At 38.4% G+C, this 22,509-nt stretch overlaps 1 protein-coding gene across 1 annotated transcript; it reads left to right on the forward strand.

Annotated features, from left to right (window-relative positions):
• The first annotated feature begins 20 nt into the window (after positions 1-20).
• LOC111321570 (coiled-coil domain-containing protein 40) lies at positions 21-19,417 on the forward strand. The gene is made up of 17 exons (XM_022924485.2): positions 21-486; positions 611-694; positions 2,149-2,368; positions 3,209-3,366; positions 4,309-4,449; positions 5,420-5,523; positions 6,906-7,149; positions 8,486-8,668; positions 9,532-9,777; positions 10,568-10,781; positions 11,864-12,033; positions 12,979-13,070; positions 13,362-13,482; positions 14,062-14,150; positions 15,022-15,143; positions 16,419-16,555; positions 18,924-19,417. The coding sequence occupies exons 1-17, from the start codon at positions 49-51 to the stop codon at positions 19,173-19,175; spliced, it is 3,015 nt and encodes a 1,004-aa protein (XP_022780220.2). The 5' UTR covers positions 21-48; the 3' UTR covers positions 19,176-19,417.
• The last annotated feature ends 3,092 nt before the right edge of the window (positions 19,418-22,509 follow it).

The following is a 22,509-nucleotide window of genomic DNA, read 5'->3' on the forward strand; positions in this document are numbered from 1 at the left end:
TAAAGTCGCCAAGGAAACAAAGTTCAACCAAGTTTTGAAGGAAGAAATATGGCGGACAAGTTAGGAGAAAACGGACCCAGTGATTCAGAAGGAAAAGGAGGCGAACAGAGGCCGGTATCTGGAAGATCAAAAGGCTCAGCTGATTCCAAAAAGTCTATTCAAGATGCAGTCAGTAAATTGACCGTTAAAGCATTGAAGGACTTTCGTTTGAGCGATCCGAGTGATGTGGACACCGTTGTAACCGGTGCAGAGAGTGAAGGTCTCGTCCCTACCGCAACTTTGACACAGGATATTCCAACGTTTGATCCTCGAGGAGTGCCTGGAGCGCAGACATTGCTCTCTGAGGAGATCACTGGCAGTGGCGAGGAAGCTAGAGAGGATGAGATTGAGGCTGATATCGGTGAAGATGGCGATGGAGATCTTAGCGATGAAGAGGAATCAGGTTCAGACGGGGAGAGTGACATGGTGGTTCTTGATCCCGATCATGTAAGTAAACATTGTCTTCATTACCAATATTTTCCATTGACGTTTTCAGGGCCAAATAAGATACACATTCATTGTAAATCTTCCAATATAACTGTATTTGGTGTTTTTTTTTTTTTTTTTCCAGCCCCTTATGGTTAGATTCCAAGCTGCATACAAATCACATTTAATCAGACAGCAGGAAAAAGTTAATTTGGAGCTTAGAGAACTGGTAAGTACTTGAATAAATATCTGGAGTGTGAATTGATTATTGCTTTCTTTTATCATAGTAAGGTTATATTTGATCTGGATAAAAAACAACGAAAAATACAACGGAGGACAAACAAACCATAAAACAAAAACATGTAAATACTGTACTGTACGAGAACGTACAGTAAGCTTTAATTTTGATGGAAGAATGCTGATTTCCTGATTATAATAGTTTGTTTATTGTGAGCAAAGGCTATGATTGCTAATTTGTTGACCTACGGAAAGCATTTCCTCGAATAAGTGCCAAGGCACTTACTCAAAATGTTGGCTAAAAGGAGGGGCACTTATTGGAAGAAGGGGAACCTAATTGAGGAAGGTGTTTATTAAGAAACTATTATCCTTTACTGATAGCACTATGGGTGAAGCTTAAAAAGTTATACCTAAAATGGCAAGAGAAAAAAGTGATCCTTGTATCCCTATCATAATTTGGTCCTTTCACTCCCATGGGTGACCAAGAAAGAATTTTTCCTCAATCTATCAATACTAAATAAAATATCAATACTATGTCTGTCAGACAAGGGATGAGAATAAAGAAAATTATTAAAAACTGGATCATTGGATCATGCAATTCAAGACTTTTTATTGGCTTAGCCATTATGGTATATGAGCCAATATACCATAATCTAATATCTGTACATTGTAACATCCGGTTTCTTCTAACAAAATAAAGTCGAGAAGATTTGTCTAATATCTTGGGGGTGTTTTTTAAAATAAAATAATTATTTCACTCGCGCTTGTTGGATATTAGATGATTATAGCCAACTCAGCACTACGCGCCTCATTGGCTATCTATCATCTCATATCCAATGCGTGCTCATGGAATAATTGTTAAATATCAATTAGGGGATAACTGGTTGACCCAGTACTAAATTCTCTGAACCAATGTCATAAGAATTGTATGGCAGACATTAAGGAGAGTTGCTATCGAGATCTCGAAAGTTAAAGGGTAAAGGAGGTGAGTAAGGAGTAAGGTGCCCTTATTCAAGAGGGGTGCTTATTTGATATTATTACACGACTCGGGCAGTCAGAGGGCCAATAACTAAAATCAACCCATCAAAATGCTCTATTGCCCGTCAATATTCTCTCAGTATTGGACCGGGCACTGTCCCGAATGGTCCCGAATGATACCACACTTGTCTCCCTTTGAACTTCAGTCGTATAATAAATCTCTTATTAACCAAGCTTGCTCGGGACTGTACTGGAAGAATATCGGCCCTCTGTCTTTTTGTACGGACCGAGCTGCGCTCCGTCCGTACTGTCAAGACCTCGGGCCAATATTCTCCCAGCACGGCCCTCGCGCTTGGTTAATAAGATATATTTATTGTCGAGAGGGGGTGGGTGTTCATTCAAGACAGGTACTTAGTATAGCATTGATAGAAAAATTTGCTCAATCCATGTTAATGACAATGTTTTTAGACTGAAGATCTCAAAATAAAGAAGCGGGAGAGAGAAGAACTTGGTGTACAGTTGTATGGAATACAACAGGAACTTGCCAGGCAACAAATGCTTTTGGAGAAGGAACATGACAATTTCAGCACAGAGAATCATCTTAGACAGCAGAGTGAAAAGCTTCTGGAGGAAACTAAAGAGCTACATGATAAGATGGTGAAAGATGCTACACATCAGCGCAAACAAGGTTTGGAAAGATGGGTTCTCAGGGCTCTACACTAACAGTAGCCAACTAGCCACAGACTAGTAGAAATTCAGTTTTGGCTAGTGGTTTTTTATTTCCACCAGCCAGTTTGGCAGTAAACAAACTGAAAGTGTTGTAACACCTAAGTTGTCACTAGCCACTTGGCCAGTAAGTTGAAAAGTTAGTGTGGAGCCCTGAGTTGGTTCTACAGTTTTAATTTTGTTTCTAAGTTTAACCCATTAAGATAGAAGTGATGAAAATATAACTTCTTTATTAGGCTCATAAGATTTAACCCTGAAACTCTTAGGTTCTGATTGTCAATTCTCCCCTTACTAGCTGCTACACATTTTATTATAATTTGGTATTACATGAAGATAACAACTTCTACCCTATAAGCTTGAGTATTCTCATTACTTCTTTGCTGGATGATGTATGCATATTAGAGGAAGAAGTTACATGTCGATTACTCCAGGCCTGAGAGTTAAACGGTTAACCACCCACTTTCTAGCATTAGTGTGCATGTTCTGAATACTTTTCCTATGCATTTTGACCAGGTGAATTTTTCCTATGCATTTTGACCAGGTGAATTTTTCCTATGCATTTTGACCAGGTGAATTTTTCCTATGCATTTTGACCAGGTGAATTTTTCCTATGCATTTTGACCAGGTGAATTTTTCCTATGCATTCTGACCAGGTGAATTTGTATAACAATCAAGAGTTTGCTAAGGTGCAAGTTCATTCTTATAATTCAGTGGTGATTCTGTAAAGAGGAGTTAGATGCTTGTTGGTCTTAGAGGATAATACACTGTACAAAAGCAAACCATATTTAATTCCTCTTTGCAGCAAAGGAGCTTAGAACAGAGGTTGAAAATCTGGCTGCTCGCCTGCACTACATGGAAGAGGCTAAGGAAGATGTAAGGGCAGACATTGCCGTCATGAAAAGAGCAGCTGAAAAAGCAGACACTGAAGTTACCAAGGCTGAATTAGAGAAGAAAAAACAGGTGTGGTATTACTTCATGAATAGGCAAAGACAATACTGGTGAGCCATCACTGTTCTACAGTGTATGTTGGTCAAAGATGGCTTCACAGCTCCCTCCCTGCACGAGTATAACCATGAATACCTCCTCCTCTGCTAGCTTCTGTCTAGCCCCACCAGTCATTCTTTATAGAAGATTTAATTGTATCTATATAATAGGCTTGTATACATATTCACAATTACGTAAATGATATTTTGACCAGCTGATTATTCACATTCAAATAGAGAGAAGATCATTGCTGGTAAGCTGCACATGAAACAATTTTTCTGCATGTCTTTGGCCTGCAAAGACCATTCTTTACTATGTATCCTGCCTGGGACAATTAATTCTGAATACATTGTAGATTCCTTTAAAGGGATTTATAGCATGATTAAGGTAATAGTACACACAGTCTGAGTAGTCAATTCAGTTTCCAAGCAGATGTTATATCAAATCTTAGAGCCCACATGTAGCTAGTTATGTCATAAAGCAATACAATGCATTTTTTCTGGGCTCTGTAGCATGATAAAGCCACTCGGGAAGTTGGGAACACCTGGAAAACTTTTAAATCACTAGTACTCGCCTTCTACTCATGCTTTGCAAGCTTCTTTCATGTTCTCCCAACATCCTATGTGGCTTTTTCATGTTGTAGAGCCTGGAAAAAATGTGTTTCATTGCTTAAATAGAACCTACTTTAATTTCCTTCTTTCCCAACATGTGGCTAATGTAACTTAGTAAGTAGTAGTGCCTAACTAATACTAGGGAGGCATATGTTTCTACTTTTAAGCATGTAAATGTATGTAGAGACTGATGTTGCAGGCCAGAAAATTTGTACATGTTGATCTGAGCCCTTTTTACCCACTGATTATCAATAAAGTTATTTTCATAATGGATGCACCAAGTTTTTCTTTTTGGTCATTCACATAGGACCTCCTTGTGGACAGATTAACACAAACGGTAGATCGGCTGAGGGAGGAAATTGACATGTTTGAGACACAGTGTGCAGCTCAACTGGAGGAAACTAAAGCAGCTCAAAAAGCTCTCTCAGAGGCTACTACTGAAATAGAGGTTAGTAAGAATTAAAATTCATTTTGCAGACACACATGCTTTTAATGAACAGAATGTAAGCAATTTGCAAAATCTTCAAATTGATGACATCTTTCCCATGTCTTCACCTGCATGACTCTCATCCCTGTCAACATTATTTTCGCTAGTGGTTATGTTATTGCTTTTAAACTCCTGGACTCTTTTTAGTCATTGCTTGAACTTATCACACAGCAAAGCATGTGAGCTAAACAAGCCCAAGTGATGTCTATAAAAATACCAGAGAACACTACTCAAAAATATTTGCTTGCATTTTGTCAATTAGTGCATGTCCTCTGTGTCATGAAAGGTTTTGTCCTTTGTAATTTTTTTGTGTGCAAGAGTAGAATCGTTTCCTCGAAACTGTAGATCAAGACCCTTAAAAAATTCTTGTAGTCTCTCGATCCTCCATCCTTGATTCTCTATTGAATTTCTCAAAAGTTTTCAAGAATAGGCCATTTTACAGTGGTGTGCTTAGTTGCCAAGCCTTTGATTTGAATTGAGGCTGAAGGTGACCTTGTTGTGATAAGAGACCAGTATCTAGTTATCATGATAACAAAGTAATTTACATTTTGAAAAGCAGTAATGTTTGTATCATAACAAGGTCACCCTTATATTAGCCTGACTCTTGTTCAAAGGCTTGGGAACCAAGCACGCAATGAGATTTGAGTGACTATTGAGATTTGAGTGAAGACTATCAACTTACATTTAGGTGGTACTGTTATTGTATATTTTAACCCCTTCATTCCCAAAAGATAATTAATAATTCTCCCAACTCTTATTATAATTGTTAATTCAGAGAATTTGGTGTTGGATCAACTAATAATCTCCTAACGTACATTTTTCTTTATTTTCAACACATTTCTACGTGATATTGTACAAATATTGTGAGGAGAAATTTTGTCTTGATCACTCATGGAAGTGAAATGGTTAAAAAAAGTTTGCTTATATGTAGGCTCTTCAGTTGGAAAAAAAGCAGCTAACACAGCAGTGGTACAGCAGTTTAATTGGAATGAGGAGAAGAGATGAGGCATATGCAGCAATGCAGGAGGCTCTGAGGTAAACGATGTACATGTACTGTACTTTTGTCGAGGAATCATCTAGTACTATTTAGGAAATTAATTTTTCTTGACTATCATAATCTTCAAATTTTATGCTATTGAGAATGACTGTCAAAGTGAATAGAAAGAAGGACAAAAAAATTACTGCAAACAAACTCCTTTTGTCCTTTTCTTTTGTTTCCTTAGAAGATCTCATTGAATAAGACAAGAAATGATCTGTTTTCACTAAAAAGTTGAGATTTAACACCCAAGTGTCTGAATGACAGCAGTTTTCTTTAATGTGCACCTGTCTACAATGTCTGCTCCCTAGTGGCATTGACAAGGTGTAAGCCTAATCCAGAGGCATACAGGCTGATAGTTTCTAAAGAAACTGTTTGGGGCTGTGTCGGTGGGGGTATTGAAATAATTTGGATATATCAACAAAGTTGAAATGGTAAATTGGCCACCATAATGATTTCAAAAGCTGACTTTTCAAGCATTAGCCCTTCGTCGTTAGCCCTTCGTCTTTCGCTCCGACAAAGGGCTAATTAAATGCTCAAAATGTCAGCTTTTGTAATCGTTACGGCGGCCAATTTACCATTTCAACTTTGTTGATATATCCAAATTAATCCAGAGGCAGCGTAGTCTCTTTAGCAGCTTTCTTTTACAATATTATGACTGAAACCTCAGCTAACTGAGTGGACATCTAAACTGCCTGCCATTTCTGGCTCATTGCTGCAATGACAGAGAATGTTAACCCTTTACACCCTAACATCAGGATGCATATTCTCCATAGTGTCCTCTATACATTCTCTAAGGTGCTGACAAGGAGAATTTGTTTAATGATCAAGAGCTTCTAATATTCTGGTAACCTTAGTGTTTGATTCAGGGGTGATGTTGTAAGGAGAAATTAGATTCAGGTCACTCTTAGTGGCTAAGAGATTAAAGCATATTCTACAGCCACTAGCTTATCTCTTTTGCTAGTGAATCGTAACCCCCAAAATGACTGCCTAGCAAACTAGCAAAATGTCTCAAGCTGTGTGGCATTTTATAGTAATAAATGACAATTTATATAGCACCCTATCCAAAAGCTCTAAGGTGCTTCACAATCAAGGTAAAAAGTAAAATAATAATCAAACGTAATCATTCATTAAAATAACATTTAAAAAGATAAGTTTTAAGATTATGCTTAAAAGTGTTAAGATCTATACTACATTTTATGGTTTCGGGAATGTAATTCCACAGTTTAGGTGCAGAGACAGAAAAGGCGCGATCACCATAAGATTTCAACTTGGAGCGAGGAATCACTAACAAGTTCTTACTCGATGATCGCAAAGACCTAGTAGGCTCATAAGTTTCCTAACCACATCTCTGCATTTGCCTTTTTTAATTATTTTGTAGTCTTCAAAGACAGAGAATCCAGGCCATAGAAACAGAGATTGAAGGCTACAGAAAGTCCATCAGCAAAGCTCAGGAACAGAACGAACAGATCACACTCATGCATAACAAGATTGAGGCTGACATCTCCATGGTGAAGAAATTGATTGCAGTGAGCAGGAACAAACAGGAGGTCCTAAAGGCTGAATATAGTAAATACTCCAGGACACTCCATGAAACAGAGCAACAACTTAACAGAGCTGAAACTGTAAGTGATTTTGTAATCAATCAAGTGGTTTCTGCTTAACAAATTAATCATGAAAATTACAATTTCCTTGATTGTGATTGGTTTGAAAAACTCCTACTTTCCACCATTACACTTGCCAAGTTGTTATCGGAAAGTTTGTCATCAGATAGTTATTGGACAGTTTCTACGTCTGCATCTACATTTATTTAGTCAGCAAAAGCTATATACAGTATATGTACAGTTATCGCGCTAACTATAAATCAGTCTAAAAGTGTGTCCAATAAGTAAAAAGTAGACATAAAATATCATCAAAAAATCTGATAAATATGATAATATAAATGTAAATATTTCAAAACTCAGTTTGTTATTGGACAGTTTGTCATTGGACAGTTCAACAAGCCAATCACATTCAAAGTTATAGTTTAAATCAATCAATCACAACCTTGGTTTCTTATACTGCAAATATTCCCTTTCTTTGATAACTTGGCAATTGTTCTTTTCTTGGAAATTGTAATTTTTATGATTAATTGGTAAGACTTCATGTTGTCCAATTCTGTCCGTAATCATAATCGTGACAAATGAATCGGACTCCGGCTGGGCAGTCTTCCAATTTTGTTGACTACAGACCAAATTAGACTCCACTCAGCCCTCTAACCATTACATATTCCATGTTACCATACCTCTGTTTGGTAAAATATCTTAGATGACGTCAAAATGTGATGAGAACAAAAAAGTGGCATCCAAAGTGTAGTCGAGTGTCACTGATGTTCTTGTTACATTCTTTTCACTTCTGTGATCCATTACTGAACAGACAGACCCAAGGAAACATGGAATCTATTTGTTTTATGTGATGAAAAAGCACAGTGTTGTTAATAGTGACGTCATTGTGATGTCACTGATGTTCCTGTTACATTCTTTTCACTTCTGTGATCTATTACTGAACAGACAGACCCAAGGAAACATGGAATCTATTTGTTTTATATGATGAAAAAGCACAGTGTTGTTAATAGTGACGTCATCGTGATGTCACTGATACTTCTGTTACATTCTTTTCACTTCTGTGATCTATTACTGAACAGGCAGACCCAAGGAAACATGGAATCGATTTGTTTTATATGATGAAAAAGCACAGTGTTGTTAATAGTGACGTCATCGTGATGTCACTGATGTTCCTGTTACATTCTTTTCACTTGCGTGATCTATTACTGAACAGACAGACCCAAGGAAACATGGAATATATTTGTTTTATATGATGAAAAAGCACAGTATTGTTAATAGTGCCTAACGTAGCTGTCTCTTTTTAAGTATGGCAAAATGTTGTTTGACTATTGTGGTTATTTCTCTTGAACCCAATTAGGAAGTGACCCTGAAAGAGAACGAAATCACGGCATTGAGAAAACAGATTGAGCGCGAGTTCGGGGAGAAGATAAAACTAGAAGACAACATTATGGAGAAGATGAGAAGCCAGCTTACATTGGACAAGGCGGCACAGTACACCAAGAAAATGACAGACAAGCTCAGAAGAAGGGCCACAGAGTTGGTAACAATATATTTATTGCTATAGATTTAGCCAATCATAAACGCGGTTCTCGCAGTGTTTTTGGTCATAGGTCTCATCAGTGAAGTTAAACGCAAATAGACGGAGCCCGTAATTGACCTGTGAACTTTAATAACACTCACTGTCCGTGTTATTAAACATTTTATCTAGCAAAAAAAGAATTTTCCACGTTGTTTTGAGTCGTAATGTTTTGCAATGTGCAAAATCACCTTCAATTCGGAAGACGTACAGTCTTAAGTATTACTTGGTAATAAAATGCATCATCTTCTGTTCTTGTAAAAATGGTCAGACAAGAAAGTTCGGCTCATTCAAATTCGGTAGCTCTCACTTACTTGCAATTATTCTTCGAAGGTGACTACTGAGACGTAGACAAATGATCGTGTAGGAAAACCAAATGGCGTGAAAGCTTGATTCCTGGCGATTTGGAAAACATAAGAATGGCTTTATATTGTACTGTGAAGCTACAATTACTAGTAGTTATAACATGATAGATTTTTTTAAAATATAAAGTTTGGTTTACAACTTGTCGCTTTTTTCAGACCAAAAAGTTCGTTCTTTTACACAACAATATCACAAAAATTAAACTTGTGGGATTGGCTAACGAAGTCACATTAGTTGCGCATGTATCGCGTTTATACGCGCCTGTATAGCGTATATACGCGTTTAACGACCTGCGTCTGTCCGTACAAAACGCATATATCTGAGCGGTACTGTATGACCTGGAAGTGTTAAGTACGTCCTATCGAAAGATTTTCATACTCAAGGTGATGCGATTCTAGTGCAGATGTCGGAGAAACGAGTTTACTTTTGAACATTTATTTACGGTTCGTTATTCTTTCTTACAGGAAAGTTCCATGGCTGAAGTTGAGAACGAGATCTCTAGAGATATCTTGGACATTTCCAACACGACTACTCGCGTTCGTCAACTCCAAGATGTCATGGACAACCTGAATGAAGAAATTCACCAGAAGAATATCACCATCTCTAAGATCGAAGGAGAAATTGTAAAGCGAAACGCCATTATTGAACGGAAACAGAGCACTATTGACCAGTTTAACAAAAAAATTGATCAGTTGAGAAACAAGGATGGGGTAGGTCAATAAAATTTTAGTTGTTGCAGACTGATCGCAGCTATTCTAAACCAATTATTGATGGAGACCGGAAGATAATTTTGGATTGCTTTGGTTTTGCTTTAACCAACCAGTTTACACGAACCGGACATATAGCTCTCAACTGACACTGACAACAACTCTTCACTGTATTCTGATGATGACTTACAAGCATCAGTCACCGCCAACACAGTTCTACAGTCCTTTTCTGGACTACTCCCCAGCCCCAACCCCCCTCCCCCCCTCCCCCATCACCTGGACAATCAGACTACACGATCAAATATTACTCCCATGTTGAAAGAAAAACTCAACTTTCTCAAAAGATCAAATGCAGACCTAAAATGAATTTCTAGTTGAAAAGCTTATCAGTGTTTCCCCGCGCTGCAAGTTTTTACAGGAGTTTCCATTGGCTCTTTTGGATATTCCTGTTGTCCTGATTGTTTAGAGATGAATTTGATTTCGGTCTGAGGACACTTTATTGAATTGCCCACCAGAATTCGGGATTTCGTAAGATGTGCGCTGCTGTACTCTGATTGGTTCAGAAACTGAACTACACCACCCTTTCAACCAATCAGACGCAAAACCGAAACCACTCGTGACTCGGTGTTTTCCCGCCTTGAAGTCTTTAAGATGCATTGACTCTGAGTTCTTTTTGGTTCTTTGAGACATTTCCTTTGTTCTGACTGGGCGCTGCGATTACTTTAGTTTCGTCATTACTGCACTTAATCAAAATACTCTCTAATGAGAAAAGTTCCCCTTTTATTATTGTTAGGGAGAGGAAATAGGACCTTTGGAGTTACAGATCCACACATTACAAAAGCAGATCGAAGCCCGCCTCAATGAAATTACCGAATTACAGCAGTTTTGGTTGAGAAATCAAAGTGAACTGGTGAAAACCTTGAAGGATGTACAGAAACAATCTGAAGACATGGAGTACTTCAAGAAACAGTACACCATCTTACTACAAAAGAAACTGAGGACTGAAGGTAAATAGAAATGTCTCAGAGACTTAAGGACTTGTCACGTTTTAATGACTCTCCCTGACTCTTCTTTGTTTCTTTGTTAACAGTTTTTAGTCCTAAAAGCCGCAATATTTATCGAGTCCCAAAGATCTAACATAGCAAATAGTTACTCAGTGAATTAAAGCTTGCTGATCAAATAATTTTCCGTTTAACATCGCGTAGATCGACCGTTTACAAATTGAATTAGTGAGATTTTTTTACATTTATGGAGGAATCAATTTTCTTCAAACTAGTCATTATCTTCACGTTGGTAGACCAGTCTTCGACCTGTAGAATGTTTATCTTATTGTACTTCTTATTTAACCTCGACGAAGCTCACTCACGAGGAGTGCGAGTGTTTCTCTTTGGACCACATCTACAGGAAATCAAATACCCAGATAGCATATGACACGAAATTTTTTTCTCTTGTTTCTTGTAGTTGGACATCTATAGAAAACGTTTCGAAGCCTTCAAAGTGCTGGAAAAATCTAAAAAGCATTTTTTTTTTTTTGCATTCAAAATACGCGCAACTTGCCTTCAAATTTGTCCCAGTCATCGCGCGGCCAAAATCGCACGCGACGTCACATTCTGTACCCAGACTCTTCGAAGTCAATGGAACTTTTAGAAGAGTCGGACTCAAAGGAATCATTAGAATCACTGGACATCTTTGCCTTTCAATGCACTATCTATCTACTATGAAGTACTGCAGAATCCTCTTAGCGACAACAGACCTTCGCGGCAAAGGTACACAATGTGACGTCGCGAATAACTTCGACGGCGATAAACTAGGTCCCAGTCTCCGGGACAAATTTGAAGGCAAATTGCGCGTATTTTGAAAGCAAAAAAAAATGCTTTTTACATTTTTCCAGCACTTTTAAAGCTTCGAAACGTTTCCTAAAGACATCCAACTACAAGAAACAAGAGAAAAAATTTTCGTGTCATATGCACTTTAAGGGTGAACCTTTCACTGGAGTGAAAATCACCAGATGACGGATTTCCTGAACAAGATTTGTCAGAATCGATTTACTTACCTGAGTTTACATTTTCTGAATTTAATTCCTTCTTAGGCGAAATCAATTCACACAATAGCGAGATGCGAGATATTGAGCGAAACATTCGCGGCATGCAGAATGATATGACGAAATTAAATACTCTGATCACTAAGGAAAGTGGCCTGAGAGAGGCTTTACATCAAGGAACTGTGTTGATGGAGAGCGACTTTATTCAGGCGCTCAAGGTAACTTACAATTCCAATTATGATAGTTAGATAAGACGGCGTGGCCGCGTAGACTCCTACACAGGTGCTGAAATTGTGCGTGGGTAGGAGTTGTGCGTGGAAAAAGTTCCTTTAACTTTTACGGTATAGCTTCAGTCATTTCGATAAAAACAAGCGAAGGATAAATGTTGATGTTTTCAACTGTCTACCAGACTGATAAAGGGAATTTTAGATGCCTTGCTACGAGATGTATCGAATCGACTTCAGTTTGTATCGAATTGGCTTGTAACAAAACAACCGTAAGCCTTCACGGTCATTGCAGCTAAAAGCATACAACTTCATTTTAGATTTTCTTCAGCATAGAGACTTACATTGATCCTATGATTGATGTGAAATTGAATGACTTTCTATTCCTCCATTCGCTCTGACGAAGGGCTAACGCTCGAAACGTTAGCTTTGAAACTCTATACGGTGGCCAATTTATTTTATCAAATCATTTGATAAAACCAAAATTACCTTGTTACTCCGCTGACCGGCAGTACCACAGTTTCCTTAGAAACTTACCCCCTTTATGAATCGAATGACTTCCTTCGATCCCCACACAGCAACCACCAATAAGATCATTCACTACTTTAGTACAAGTTGAAAAAATTTTTGGTCTTTAAAAGGGAATAACTTTACACACCCGTCGTAAGACAAGTACGTGTACAGATGTGGCTTTATGCTTCTGACGTAGCAAACAGGGTTATCGCAGTACACCGAGTATAGTTCACGTCGGAGTTTTATCCAGCGTTGATGATTGAGCCCTTTCATCTATCATTATTCTTGATGAACAGTCTTTAAATGGTGCAGCGTGGGCATGCACAGTTCCCCGTATTGCTCGAGGCGTTCTATTCCAAAACCTAACTAATGAATTGCCTTATTATGGATATTTATGGGGTACATTTGACTCAATTTATGTTGCAGGATGCCGAAGGAGAATCCATCAACATGCAAAATCAAATTGAGGCGCTGAAGGAAGAGAAAGAAAGGCTGCTCAACAGTTTGGTGGAAGCAGAGTAAGTAGACAAAATTTTATTTGTGTAATTTGTTTTGTATCAGCGCTATGCCTTGTGTGGTCACCCAACACCAGGGGGATAGGAATTTGCGTGGAAATTGTCACACTGTGTTGCTGTTTGACAGGAAGGGATGATAAAACATGAGAAGAACACGGTGAATTATCAAACGTGAGGCATCATGCGTTGTTTGCTGACGTTATTTCTTAAAGAAATGTCTTCCTTTCCATTTGTCTAACTTTGATTGTCAACTTTTGTCCCTGTAAATAAATTTTGCTCTTACCCTTTATTCAGGCGTCAAATCATGTTGTGGGAGAAAAAGACGCAACTGGCCCGTGAAGCGAAGAACGCTGTTGATTTGGAGTACGGGCAAGGAGAGATCAAGTCGATGAAAGCGGAGATTCATAGAATGCAGGTTAGTCAGTCAATTTGGTGAATTCTTAGGTAGTTCTTCCTGAATTTCTGGTGTGGGTGGTTTTGAGCGATTGCGAAATTTTGCAGCATCTAGAAGCGTCGTAGCCATCAAGGACCAAAATGCTGCTTTCTAAAGGACCAAAATGCTTTCTAAAGAGTTTCAGAAATAAATTTGCGTTTCATGGTAGCGTGCGTGGCAGCGTCTTCCCTTTCGTGAGGGGTGAAGCGTGAGCTGAGCGGGAGTCACGCGAAGTCATAGGGCGAAAGGGAACAAAAATCAGTACTAAAAGCTTCCGTCTGCTGTATGCTTTCTGGTTAGCTGAATGGAAACGGAAAAGACTGCTATGCAGGGTAGGCTCCCGGTTTCTAAAGTGATATTTCAGATTGAATTAATAAACTCAACTTCCTGGCTTCCTACTCGTCTTTCTCAGTTGCGATTGAACCGGTTTACCGATTATTTCATTAATCTAATATGCTGTACTATTCAGAGCTGGGAACTGACAGAATCAGGAACAAAACTTAAATATTCGTTCTAGAAGTTGTCTGGTCCCATTGGCTAATAGTTTCTGTTTGTTTGTAGGTTCGATACTCGCAGCTCATGAGACAGCAAGAGAAGATGATTCAAGACATGGAGAAGTCTGTTGTACGCAGGGAAGTTATTATTACTCGGTAAGTGAATCCCAGGATACAGATGGGTCTCTTGATGGTTGTTTAGAGCACATTTCGATTGGTTGTCGTAAAACCAAAACCAAGGTAATCACAGGCAACCTAATAGTGCCACAGGCAACCTAATAGTGCCACAGGCAACCTAATAGTACCACAGGTAACCTAATAGTACCACAGGCAACCTAATAGTGCTACAGGCAACCTAATAGTACCACAGGTAACCTAATAGTACCACAGTTGAAATGGTAAATTGGCCACCGTAACGATTACAAAAGCTGACGTTTCGAGCGTTAGCCCTTCGTCGTCGCTCCGACGAAGGGCTAACGCTCAAACGTCAGCTTTTTTTTAATCGTTACGGTGGCCAATTTACCATTTCAACTTTGTTGATATATCCAAATTATTTCGTTACTCCCACCGACGCAGCCCCAAACAGTTTCTTTCGAAACTATCAGCCTTTATTAATAGTACCATAAGCAACCTAATAGTGCCACAGGCAACCTAATAGTACCACAGGTAACCTAATAGTACCACAGGTAACCTAATAGTGCCACAGGCAATCTGAGCTCGGTAAGTGATCCAAGCTGATACACACCTCTTGAATGAGGACATCGAAAGAAAATTCAACCTCGAACTTTAATTGAATACGGATTTCACCTAAGCTGCTTATGATGTAAGTGATCTCAATTTGCTTATTCGCAGTTATACCACCGGAAGTGAAAGGCACATTTTCGTCGTTCGTTGATTAACAATATCGTTTGTCGTATTCATTGATTGTTAGCAGTGTGTGTTGGGCTGCCTGTACTTGTACAGGCTGTTCACTATAAAAACTTGCCATAAATTGAATTTATCTGTGTAATTTGCCTTTTGTGATCAGTGGAGATGCTCAAGCAAAGATGGGTAAAGTTTCAAACACTAAAGGCACTTTCCAAAAGAAACTCGCCGAGATGAAGAAGAAAATCAAGCAGACAAACCAGGACGCTAATGCTTGTGATACTGGTAAATGAACAAACTAACATGTCCTTGTGAAGTCCTTTATTCTAACGAGTTTTATCTTGAAACGGTGTTGAATTCAATTATAACAAGGATGTGACAGTGAAAAACATCAGAGCTGTATCTATGACGAAGGGCTAACGCTCGAAACTTTAGCTTTTGAAACTCATTTCGCTGGCCAATATACTTAATTAAGTTATTTTGTAATACCCTCCCCCCCACCTACGCAACAACACAGTTTCTTAACAAACTTACTCCTTTAGGATAAAAGAAGCTGAACATGACGCTCGAAACTTTAGCTTTTGAAACTCATTTCGCTGGCCAATATACTTAATTAAGTTATTTTGTAATACCCTCCCCCCCACCTACGCAACAACACAGTTTCTTAACAAACTTACTCCTTTAGGATAAAAGAAGCTGAACATGACGCTCGAAACTTTAGCTTTTGAAACTCATTTCGCTGGCCAATATACTTAATTAAGTTATTTTGTAATACCCTCCCCCCCACCTACGCAACAACACAGTTTCTTAACAAACTTACTCCTTTAGGATAAAAGAAGCTGAACATGACGCTCGAAACTTTAGCTTTTGAAACTCATTTCGCTGGCCAATATACTTAATTAAGTTATTTTGTAATACCCTCCCCCCCACCTACGCAACAACACAGTTTCTTAACAAACTTACTCCTTTAGGATAAAAGAAGCTGAACATGACGCTCGAAACTTTAGCTTTTGAAACTCATTTCGCTGGCCAATATACTTAATTAAGTTATTTTGTAATACCCTCCCCCCCCCCACCTACGCAACAACACAGTTTCTTAATAAACTTACTCCCTTTAAGATAAAAGAAGCTGAACATGACGTTTACAGAAAACGACAGTCGAGAAAAATTGAACTTCCCGACATCTGCTCTCAACTGTGTTTACATAATTGTGAAATATCCTACAATGTTATCTTTGGGCTTACCATGAATGAATTTTGTTGGTTCAGAGTTTGGTAGAAAATTGAGCAAAAACCAGAGTTCATTATTGACCTTCCTTAAACCTGTTTATCAGTTATCAGAGCTTGAGAAGACTCAAGACTTCTGACACAATCTCGACCCGTCTTCGGAAGGTTATGAATTCTCGCCCGTAGAGAAGCCAATTTTTTTTTCTGCCGTCCCACGCTCGCGCCTTTTTTGACAACCGAGTTTTGAATTAATCATAAATTATCAACACATTTGTTCTTCGTAGCGTTAACGACGAACGATGTTTATTTTGTTGTTGTTTATGTTTGTTTCTAGATATCCAAGTGCTTCGTGAAAAGCAATTGACCGTGAGTCGTGATCTAGAAGAGAAACAAACAACATGTCAGCAACTTCAAACCACTGCCGATGAACTGGAAGTGGAAATCGATACATTGTCGGAAGAGAGACAAAGGGTGAGAAACTTCCGTCTTAATAATAATAATAATAATAATCGATATTTAAACAGGGTGACCCTTCAGTCACAGGACCGGTATCAACGGGGGCCCTGTATAACATAAAATAAAAGAGAGTAAAATAAATCATATATCTACACCTATCAATAAAAACTAACTGATATAAAAAGTAACAATGTTCGATTTAATAATAATAATAATAATAATAATAATAATAGTCTTTATTAAGCACTCTAAACAACAAACGTGTTTAGTTACAATGATATGAACTCAGCAAGTATAAAACTAATTAACTAACTAAATTACTAACTGACTGACTAATAAGAGAACAAACATCTATTAACAAAAGTCCTCTTGAAACGTTCAGTTCTGACAAGCGGGAGAATATAATTATAACGCCTCTTACGTAGCGTAACTATTGGTCGCTCTGGTGGCAAAAGGTCATCTAAAGCTGTTGAAAAAGAATGTTCTAAAAATAGCCTAAGAATAAAAAGCGGAGATAGCTGGGAAACGTTCCTTAGGTGGTAAAGTCTTACTGTTCATTGGAAGACTATTGATTGTCTTTGTACCATGATAGTAAAAAGACTTTTTAGCGACATCAAAATGAAATGTGGGAAGAATAATGTCAGTTATTGACGATCTAGTACATCCATGTTGGTTGTCGTTCTGGCTGCGTAACATGAAATAGTCTTTAAAGTATGAAGGAACTTCTCCAACCAAGCACTTGTTAACTAACAGTGCACAGTGCTTTTCCATAGTTCTTGTTAGAGGCGGCCAGCGTAGGTTCTCAAGTATGCGTACGTAGGTTCTCTTCGACCTCCACAAGTGATTCATTTGCAACTTCTCCTCGTAACACCAGCATACTATCCAGAAATATAGTGATAAGAAAACTCGGACTTTTAAACTAGATTTAAAAATACTATAGTTGTAGTCAGGCATGATGATAAATAAAAATTTGTTTGTTGTCACTGACTAAAAAACTTTGTGTGAGGACGTTTCGGTTAAAATACTGTAACCTTCTTCAGCAATAAAATGGCTTCGAAAGCAAATGAGTGCTTTAAAAAGAGCCGCAGAAACGTCACTTGGGATTACCAAGGGCCTTGTAAATGTCAGGAATGTAAATGTGTTCATTAATGGCATTCGATTCACAAATTGAATGCCACGCTTCTAAAAATAATCTTTTCGACCATTGGGAACAGCGGTCAATGATCTTGACGTCCTCAAGGTCAAAATCATCATTGTATTTTATACAATGTTGGGTGAATAAAGAATTCCTATCTCCCGTGAAAATCGCTCTCTTGTGTTCTCTAATCCTGGATCTTAAGGCTCTTGATGTTTGACCGATATAAACTTTGTCACAATCTTTACAACTGATTTTATAGATCACTCCTGTCGATAAGCCTTTACTCAATTTGTCGCATCGCATTTGTGGACACCATGACAACCAGGAATCCTGATGGAACTATAAAAACTAGCGTCTACAGGAAAACCACACAACGTGACTGACAAATACCTTCAATTCAACTCTCAGCACCCTTCTCAACACAAACGCTCAGTAGCTAGAACCCTTCTCGATTGAGCAAAGAACGTCCCTTCTACCGACGCAGACAGATTATCGGAAATACAACACGTGGTCGACGCCCTGAAGATCAATGGTTACACCGAACAATTTATTAGAAGCTGGCAAAGCACCACTGGGTCTACAAATCAGTCTCAAACCAACAGAGGTTTTGTCACCCTGCTATATCTTCAAGAAATTTCAGAAAAAATTGCAAGAGCTTTAAATCAATTCAATATCAATGTTGCTCACAAACCCGTAACGACCGTTGGCTCCATTTAAAAAAAAAACCTAAAGACAAATTTAGTACAGACTTATCGACAGGAGTGATCTATAAAATCAGTTGTAAAGATTGTGACAAAGTTTGTATCGGTCAAACATCAAGAGCCTTAAGATCCAGGATTAGAGAACACAAGAGAGCGATTTTCATGGGAGATAGAAACTCTTTATTCACCCAACATTGTATAAAATACAATCATGATTTTGACCTTGAGGACGTCAAGATCATTGACCGCTGTTCCCAATGGTCGAAAGATTATTTTTAGAAGCGTGGCATTCAATTTGTGAATCGAATGCCATTAATGAACACATTTACATTCCTGACATTTACAAGGCCCTTGGCAATCCCAAGTGACGTTTCTGCGGCTCTTTTTAAAACACTCATTTGCTTTCGTAGCCATTTTATTGCTGAAGAAGGTTATAGTATTTTAACCGAAACGTCCTCACACAAAGTTTTTTAGTCAGTGACAACAACAAAAATTTTTATTTATAAGCTAGATTTGATCCCATTGTTTCCTTTTATTTTGGCAGAATCTGGCTGACATCGTCGCCAAGCAACAAAAGCTAAAATACTACAGCCAGCTAAAGAATGGACGCTACACACCGCTGTGCAAAACACCGGAGACGCTGGAGGCTGAACTTCAAAAACAACGAGCTCGTCTCCAGTCCCTTATGACGATCGTTGACCGATTAAATCAGGAGTTTCCTCAAGCTCAACCAGCACTACGCAAAATCACGCTGTCCCTAGGCTACAGAGGAATTCCTGAGGAAGCTGCAGCTTAATCTATGCTCACCCCTCCCATGTAGAAAAGTATTTATTGATAAATGATAGTTCGAGTTGGGTAAAATTTCTTGAATTAAAAAAAAAAAAACTTCAATTTACGTGTTTAGATTAACTAAAGTTGTCAGAAAAATGTTACGACCACGTTGCTTGTTATTTTTTCTTGCAAATGCTGGTGTAAATAAACCATAAGCACATACAAAAGTGAGTAATGAATATACCTGCATCAAGATTCTTGTGTTAATCCGTTGTTTGTTGTTATACTTTGTACTGCCTTCCTTACTGCCAGATACAACTATCTCGCGTGCAAAAGGCTTACTGTACGCATGTACCCAGCGAATATAATGCCAATTTGAATAGAGATTAAACTGTGTCTAACGAAAGTATAGCTTCGAGAGGGTCCTCATTGTTAGTGTTTCGACACGAGCGCCGTTTCTTCTCCTGTGAGAAAGATTGAGGTCTTGAACAAAGGCAGCCGACCAACGAGAGATCTGGAAAAGGGCCTAGTACTGATTTGTCCCAGACTCCCGAAAAGCATTGCACAAACTCGTCTCAAATCATTTCAGAGGCGTAGAAACGCGCGCCTGCAGAGTGTATAATAATGAGGCTTGCCCGTAGGCTAGCACAAGGTAAGATGGTGACAAAAAGTGCGCATGCACACATAGGATATTGTGGACAATGTAGACAAAACGAAGTGGCACGAATTTAAACTCAAAACTCCGGCCAATGCGAGAAATGGTTGTTGTTGTTTGGCTAAAGATGTGACACTAGAAGGAAGGGCACTGGGAACGAAATCGAGTCGGAACACGTTCTTTGTGATCTGCAGAATGTTTTAAGAATTATTTGGGTGTAGCTGGGATTTTTTCTAACCAGTTTTCTTAGCAGCACCTTCTCGAGAACCACCGCGGTGAATGGAGCCCGATGCCATATCTATTGCCATTCATGAAAATCTTTCGAACGAGTGATTGTCAAAAGGACTACAAAAATATCAGAAGACTTGGAGACTGTACCTCAACTGACTAGTACCAGTCTCCGTCAGTTTGTCAGGACAAGCTACGAAGGTACGAAGCGACGGAAATGCAAACGGTCATATACAGATCCATGCACAGTAGTATGTCGTGGTCACTGATAGAAGTTTTCTTCGTATGAAGATTATTGATAAGTTTTTTAGTATAGGTAATCACATGATTTCGAGTGCAATTTGGAATAAAGAAGCACGAGTAATTTTTTTCAAAAACTAACAAAATTGCATGAGCTCTTAGCGCGAGTGCAATTTGTGGTCTTTGAAAAAATTTACCAGTGCTTATTTATTCCAAATTGCACGAGAAAATCATCTGATTATGTATTAATAATATACATGAAAAAATACGAGGTAGCTTCTCATAACTACGCAGAAGAAGAGCGCGCGCATCAGGTGCAAAAATAATTTATTCAAACCCTGCAAGTGGCATTGATCTTGACATTGACCTTGACATTGACCTTGACCAATCAGAATGTCTGGTTTCTTTCTTTCTTTGCACTGAATTAAGGTGGCTGAACACAGCTTTCGCGCGCGCTTTTGCTGATGCAATTCAGCGCGCGCACAAGGATCGTAAAAAACAAACATGCCGTCAATAGAGCTTTCATTTTCAAAAAAGAAACAACAACTTTGAGTTTAAATTTACAAGACATGTTTCGACATTCTCATGTCATCTTCAGTTGCAAATGAGCATTTAACTGTTGTACATTTGAATTTAAATTAAGGTACGTTACAAACTACGTGTCAGGGCTTACGTTACATTTGAATGTTAAAAACGCGAAAGATGTAATAGCGCGCGCTTGACTAGATCAAAAAATAAATAGATAAATAAATAAAAATAAATGTAATAATAATAAAAATAAATTAAAAGACCAAGGAACAACATAATTAAAAGGAAAGAGACAATTCTAGATGTTTCAATTGCTGATTAAGGATAGGTTTTTCCCACTTAATATGCAATGCCTCTTTGATCTTAATTTGGTATTTTGAAGCGGCAGAATCTAAGATCGTGAAACATTCAGTATCACAAGAGTCAAGACAGGTCCTTGATGATTGCAGTTGCTTGTAAATATGCGAAGTTTTGTCCGACAAGGTGCTCACGAACTCGTGTACAAATGTGGCGAGTGGTCTCACCAATATAACTGACATTACAGCCAGCACATGAAAATTTATATATGACACGCGAACGTAGACCTAGCGGCACTGAATCTTTCACACTGAACATGTTTCTGAGTTTAAACGTGCTGAAGACTAACTTAATATCTAAATCAGCTCTACAATAACGTTTGAGTAGTTGTCTTAACTTAGTCTGAGCGATGTTCGAAAACCGACCAACATAGGGAAGTTTATAATAGTGCGCAGAAGGTTTACCGGAGTTAGAAGAGGCGTTCTGCCCAGTAGGAGGATTCTTTTTCTTCGCTAGATACCTGTAAATGATCTTGTCTATGACCCAAGATGGAAAACAATTTTTCCGTAGCAAGAAAATAAGTTTCTTGACATCCAGATGAAAACCAACCCAGGAATTATTGATCTTGTATGCTCTGTCAATCAACGTTCTGACTAAACCTAATTTGTAAATCAAAGAGGCGAAGCTGAAATAATTAGTAAGAAGGCCAGTAAACGTCTTCTTGCGATATACACTAGCGACGATGGATGTATGATTGTTGTCTAACAATATGTCTAGAAACGATAATTTCTTATCAATTTCCTTTTCCATTGTGAAACGAATACTAGGATGCCTGGCGTTGATATAATCAAAGAACACGAGCGCGTCCTCCTCGCTATTGAACAAACAAAAGGTGTCATCAACATAACGTCTGTAGAACAGAACTTCAGAGAATGAATAGTTATCTAGCCAGTTTTTTTCATGATGTCCCATAAAGAGGTTTGCAAGTACTGGAGCAAGTGGGGACTCCATGGCAACCCCATCTATTTGATCATAAAACACACCCTTAAACAAGAAACCAGTCTCAGCTGTTGCGAAGATAAAAAGCGTTTTTAGGTCAGCGGCGTTTATCTTAAGACCAGGGTTACCTTGATAAATGTATCTGATCGCCAGATCAATACATTCATCAAGAGGTATACTAGTGAACAAACTCTCAACATCGGAAGATACCATGAAATTCCCTGAGTTTGATAACTGGTTGATTTCATGTACAAAAGAAAACGTGTCGCGGACGTTGTATTCACGCGGGACATGTGGCTCTAGAAGATTACAAAGGAACTTAGATAAATTGTAATTGTAGGTACCTATTGAAGATACTATGGGTCGAAAAGGAGGTGTTTCATTAGGCTGCTGAGCCTTGTGCATTTTAGGT

The sequence above is a fragment of the Stylophora pistillata genome, chromosome 10 (assembly GCF_964205215.1).
Source record: "Stylophora pistillata chromosome 10, jaStyPist1.2, whole genome shotgun sequence".
NCBI lineage: Eukaryota > Metazoa > Cnidaria > Anthozoa > Scleractinia > Pocilloporidae > Stylophora > Stylophora pistillata.

What these genes read in the sequence shown, in the direction of transcription:
- LOC111321570 (XM_022924485.2), top strand. Translation starts at nt 49, where the DNA reads ATGGCGGACAAGTTAGGAGAAAACGGACCCAGTGATTCAGAAGGAAAA. An exon ending in TACACATCAGCGCAAACAAG is followed by an intron (nt 2,369 to 3,208) that starts GTTTGGAAAGAT and finishes TCCTCTTTGCAG; the next exon opens with CAAAGGAGCTTAGAACAGAG. An exon ending in AAAGAAACTGAGGACTGAAG is followed by an intron (nt 10,782 to 11,863) that starts GTAAATAGAAAT and finishes ATTCCTTCTTAG; the next exon opens with GCGAAATCAATTCACACAAT.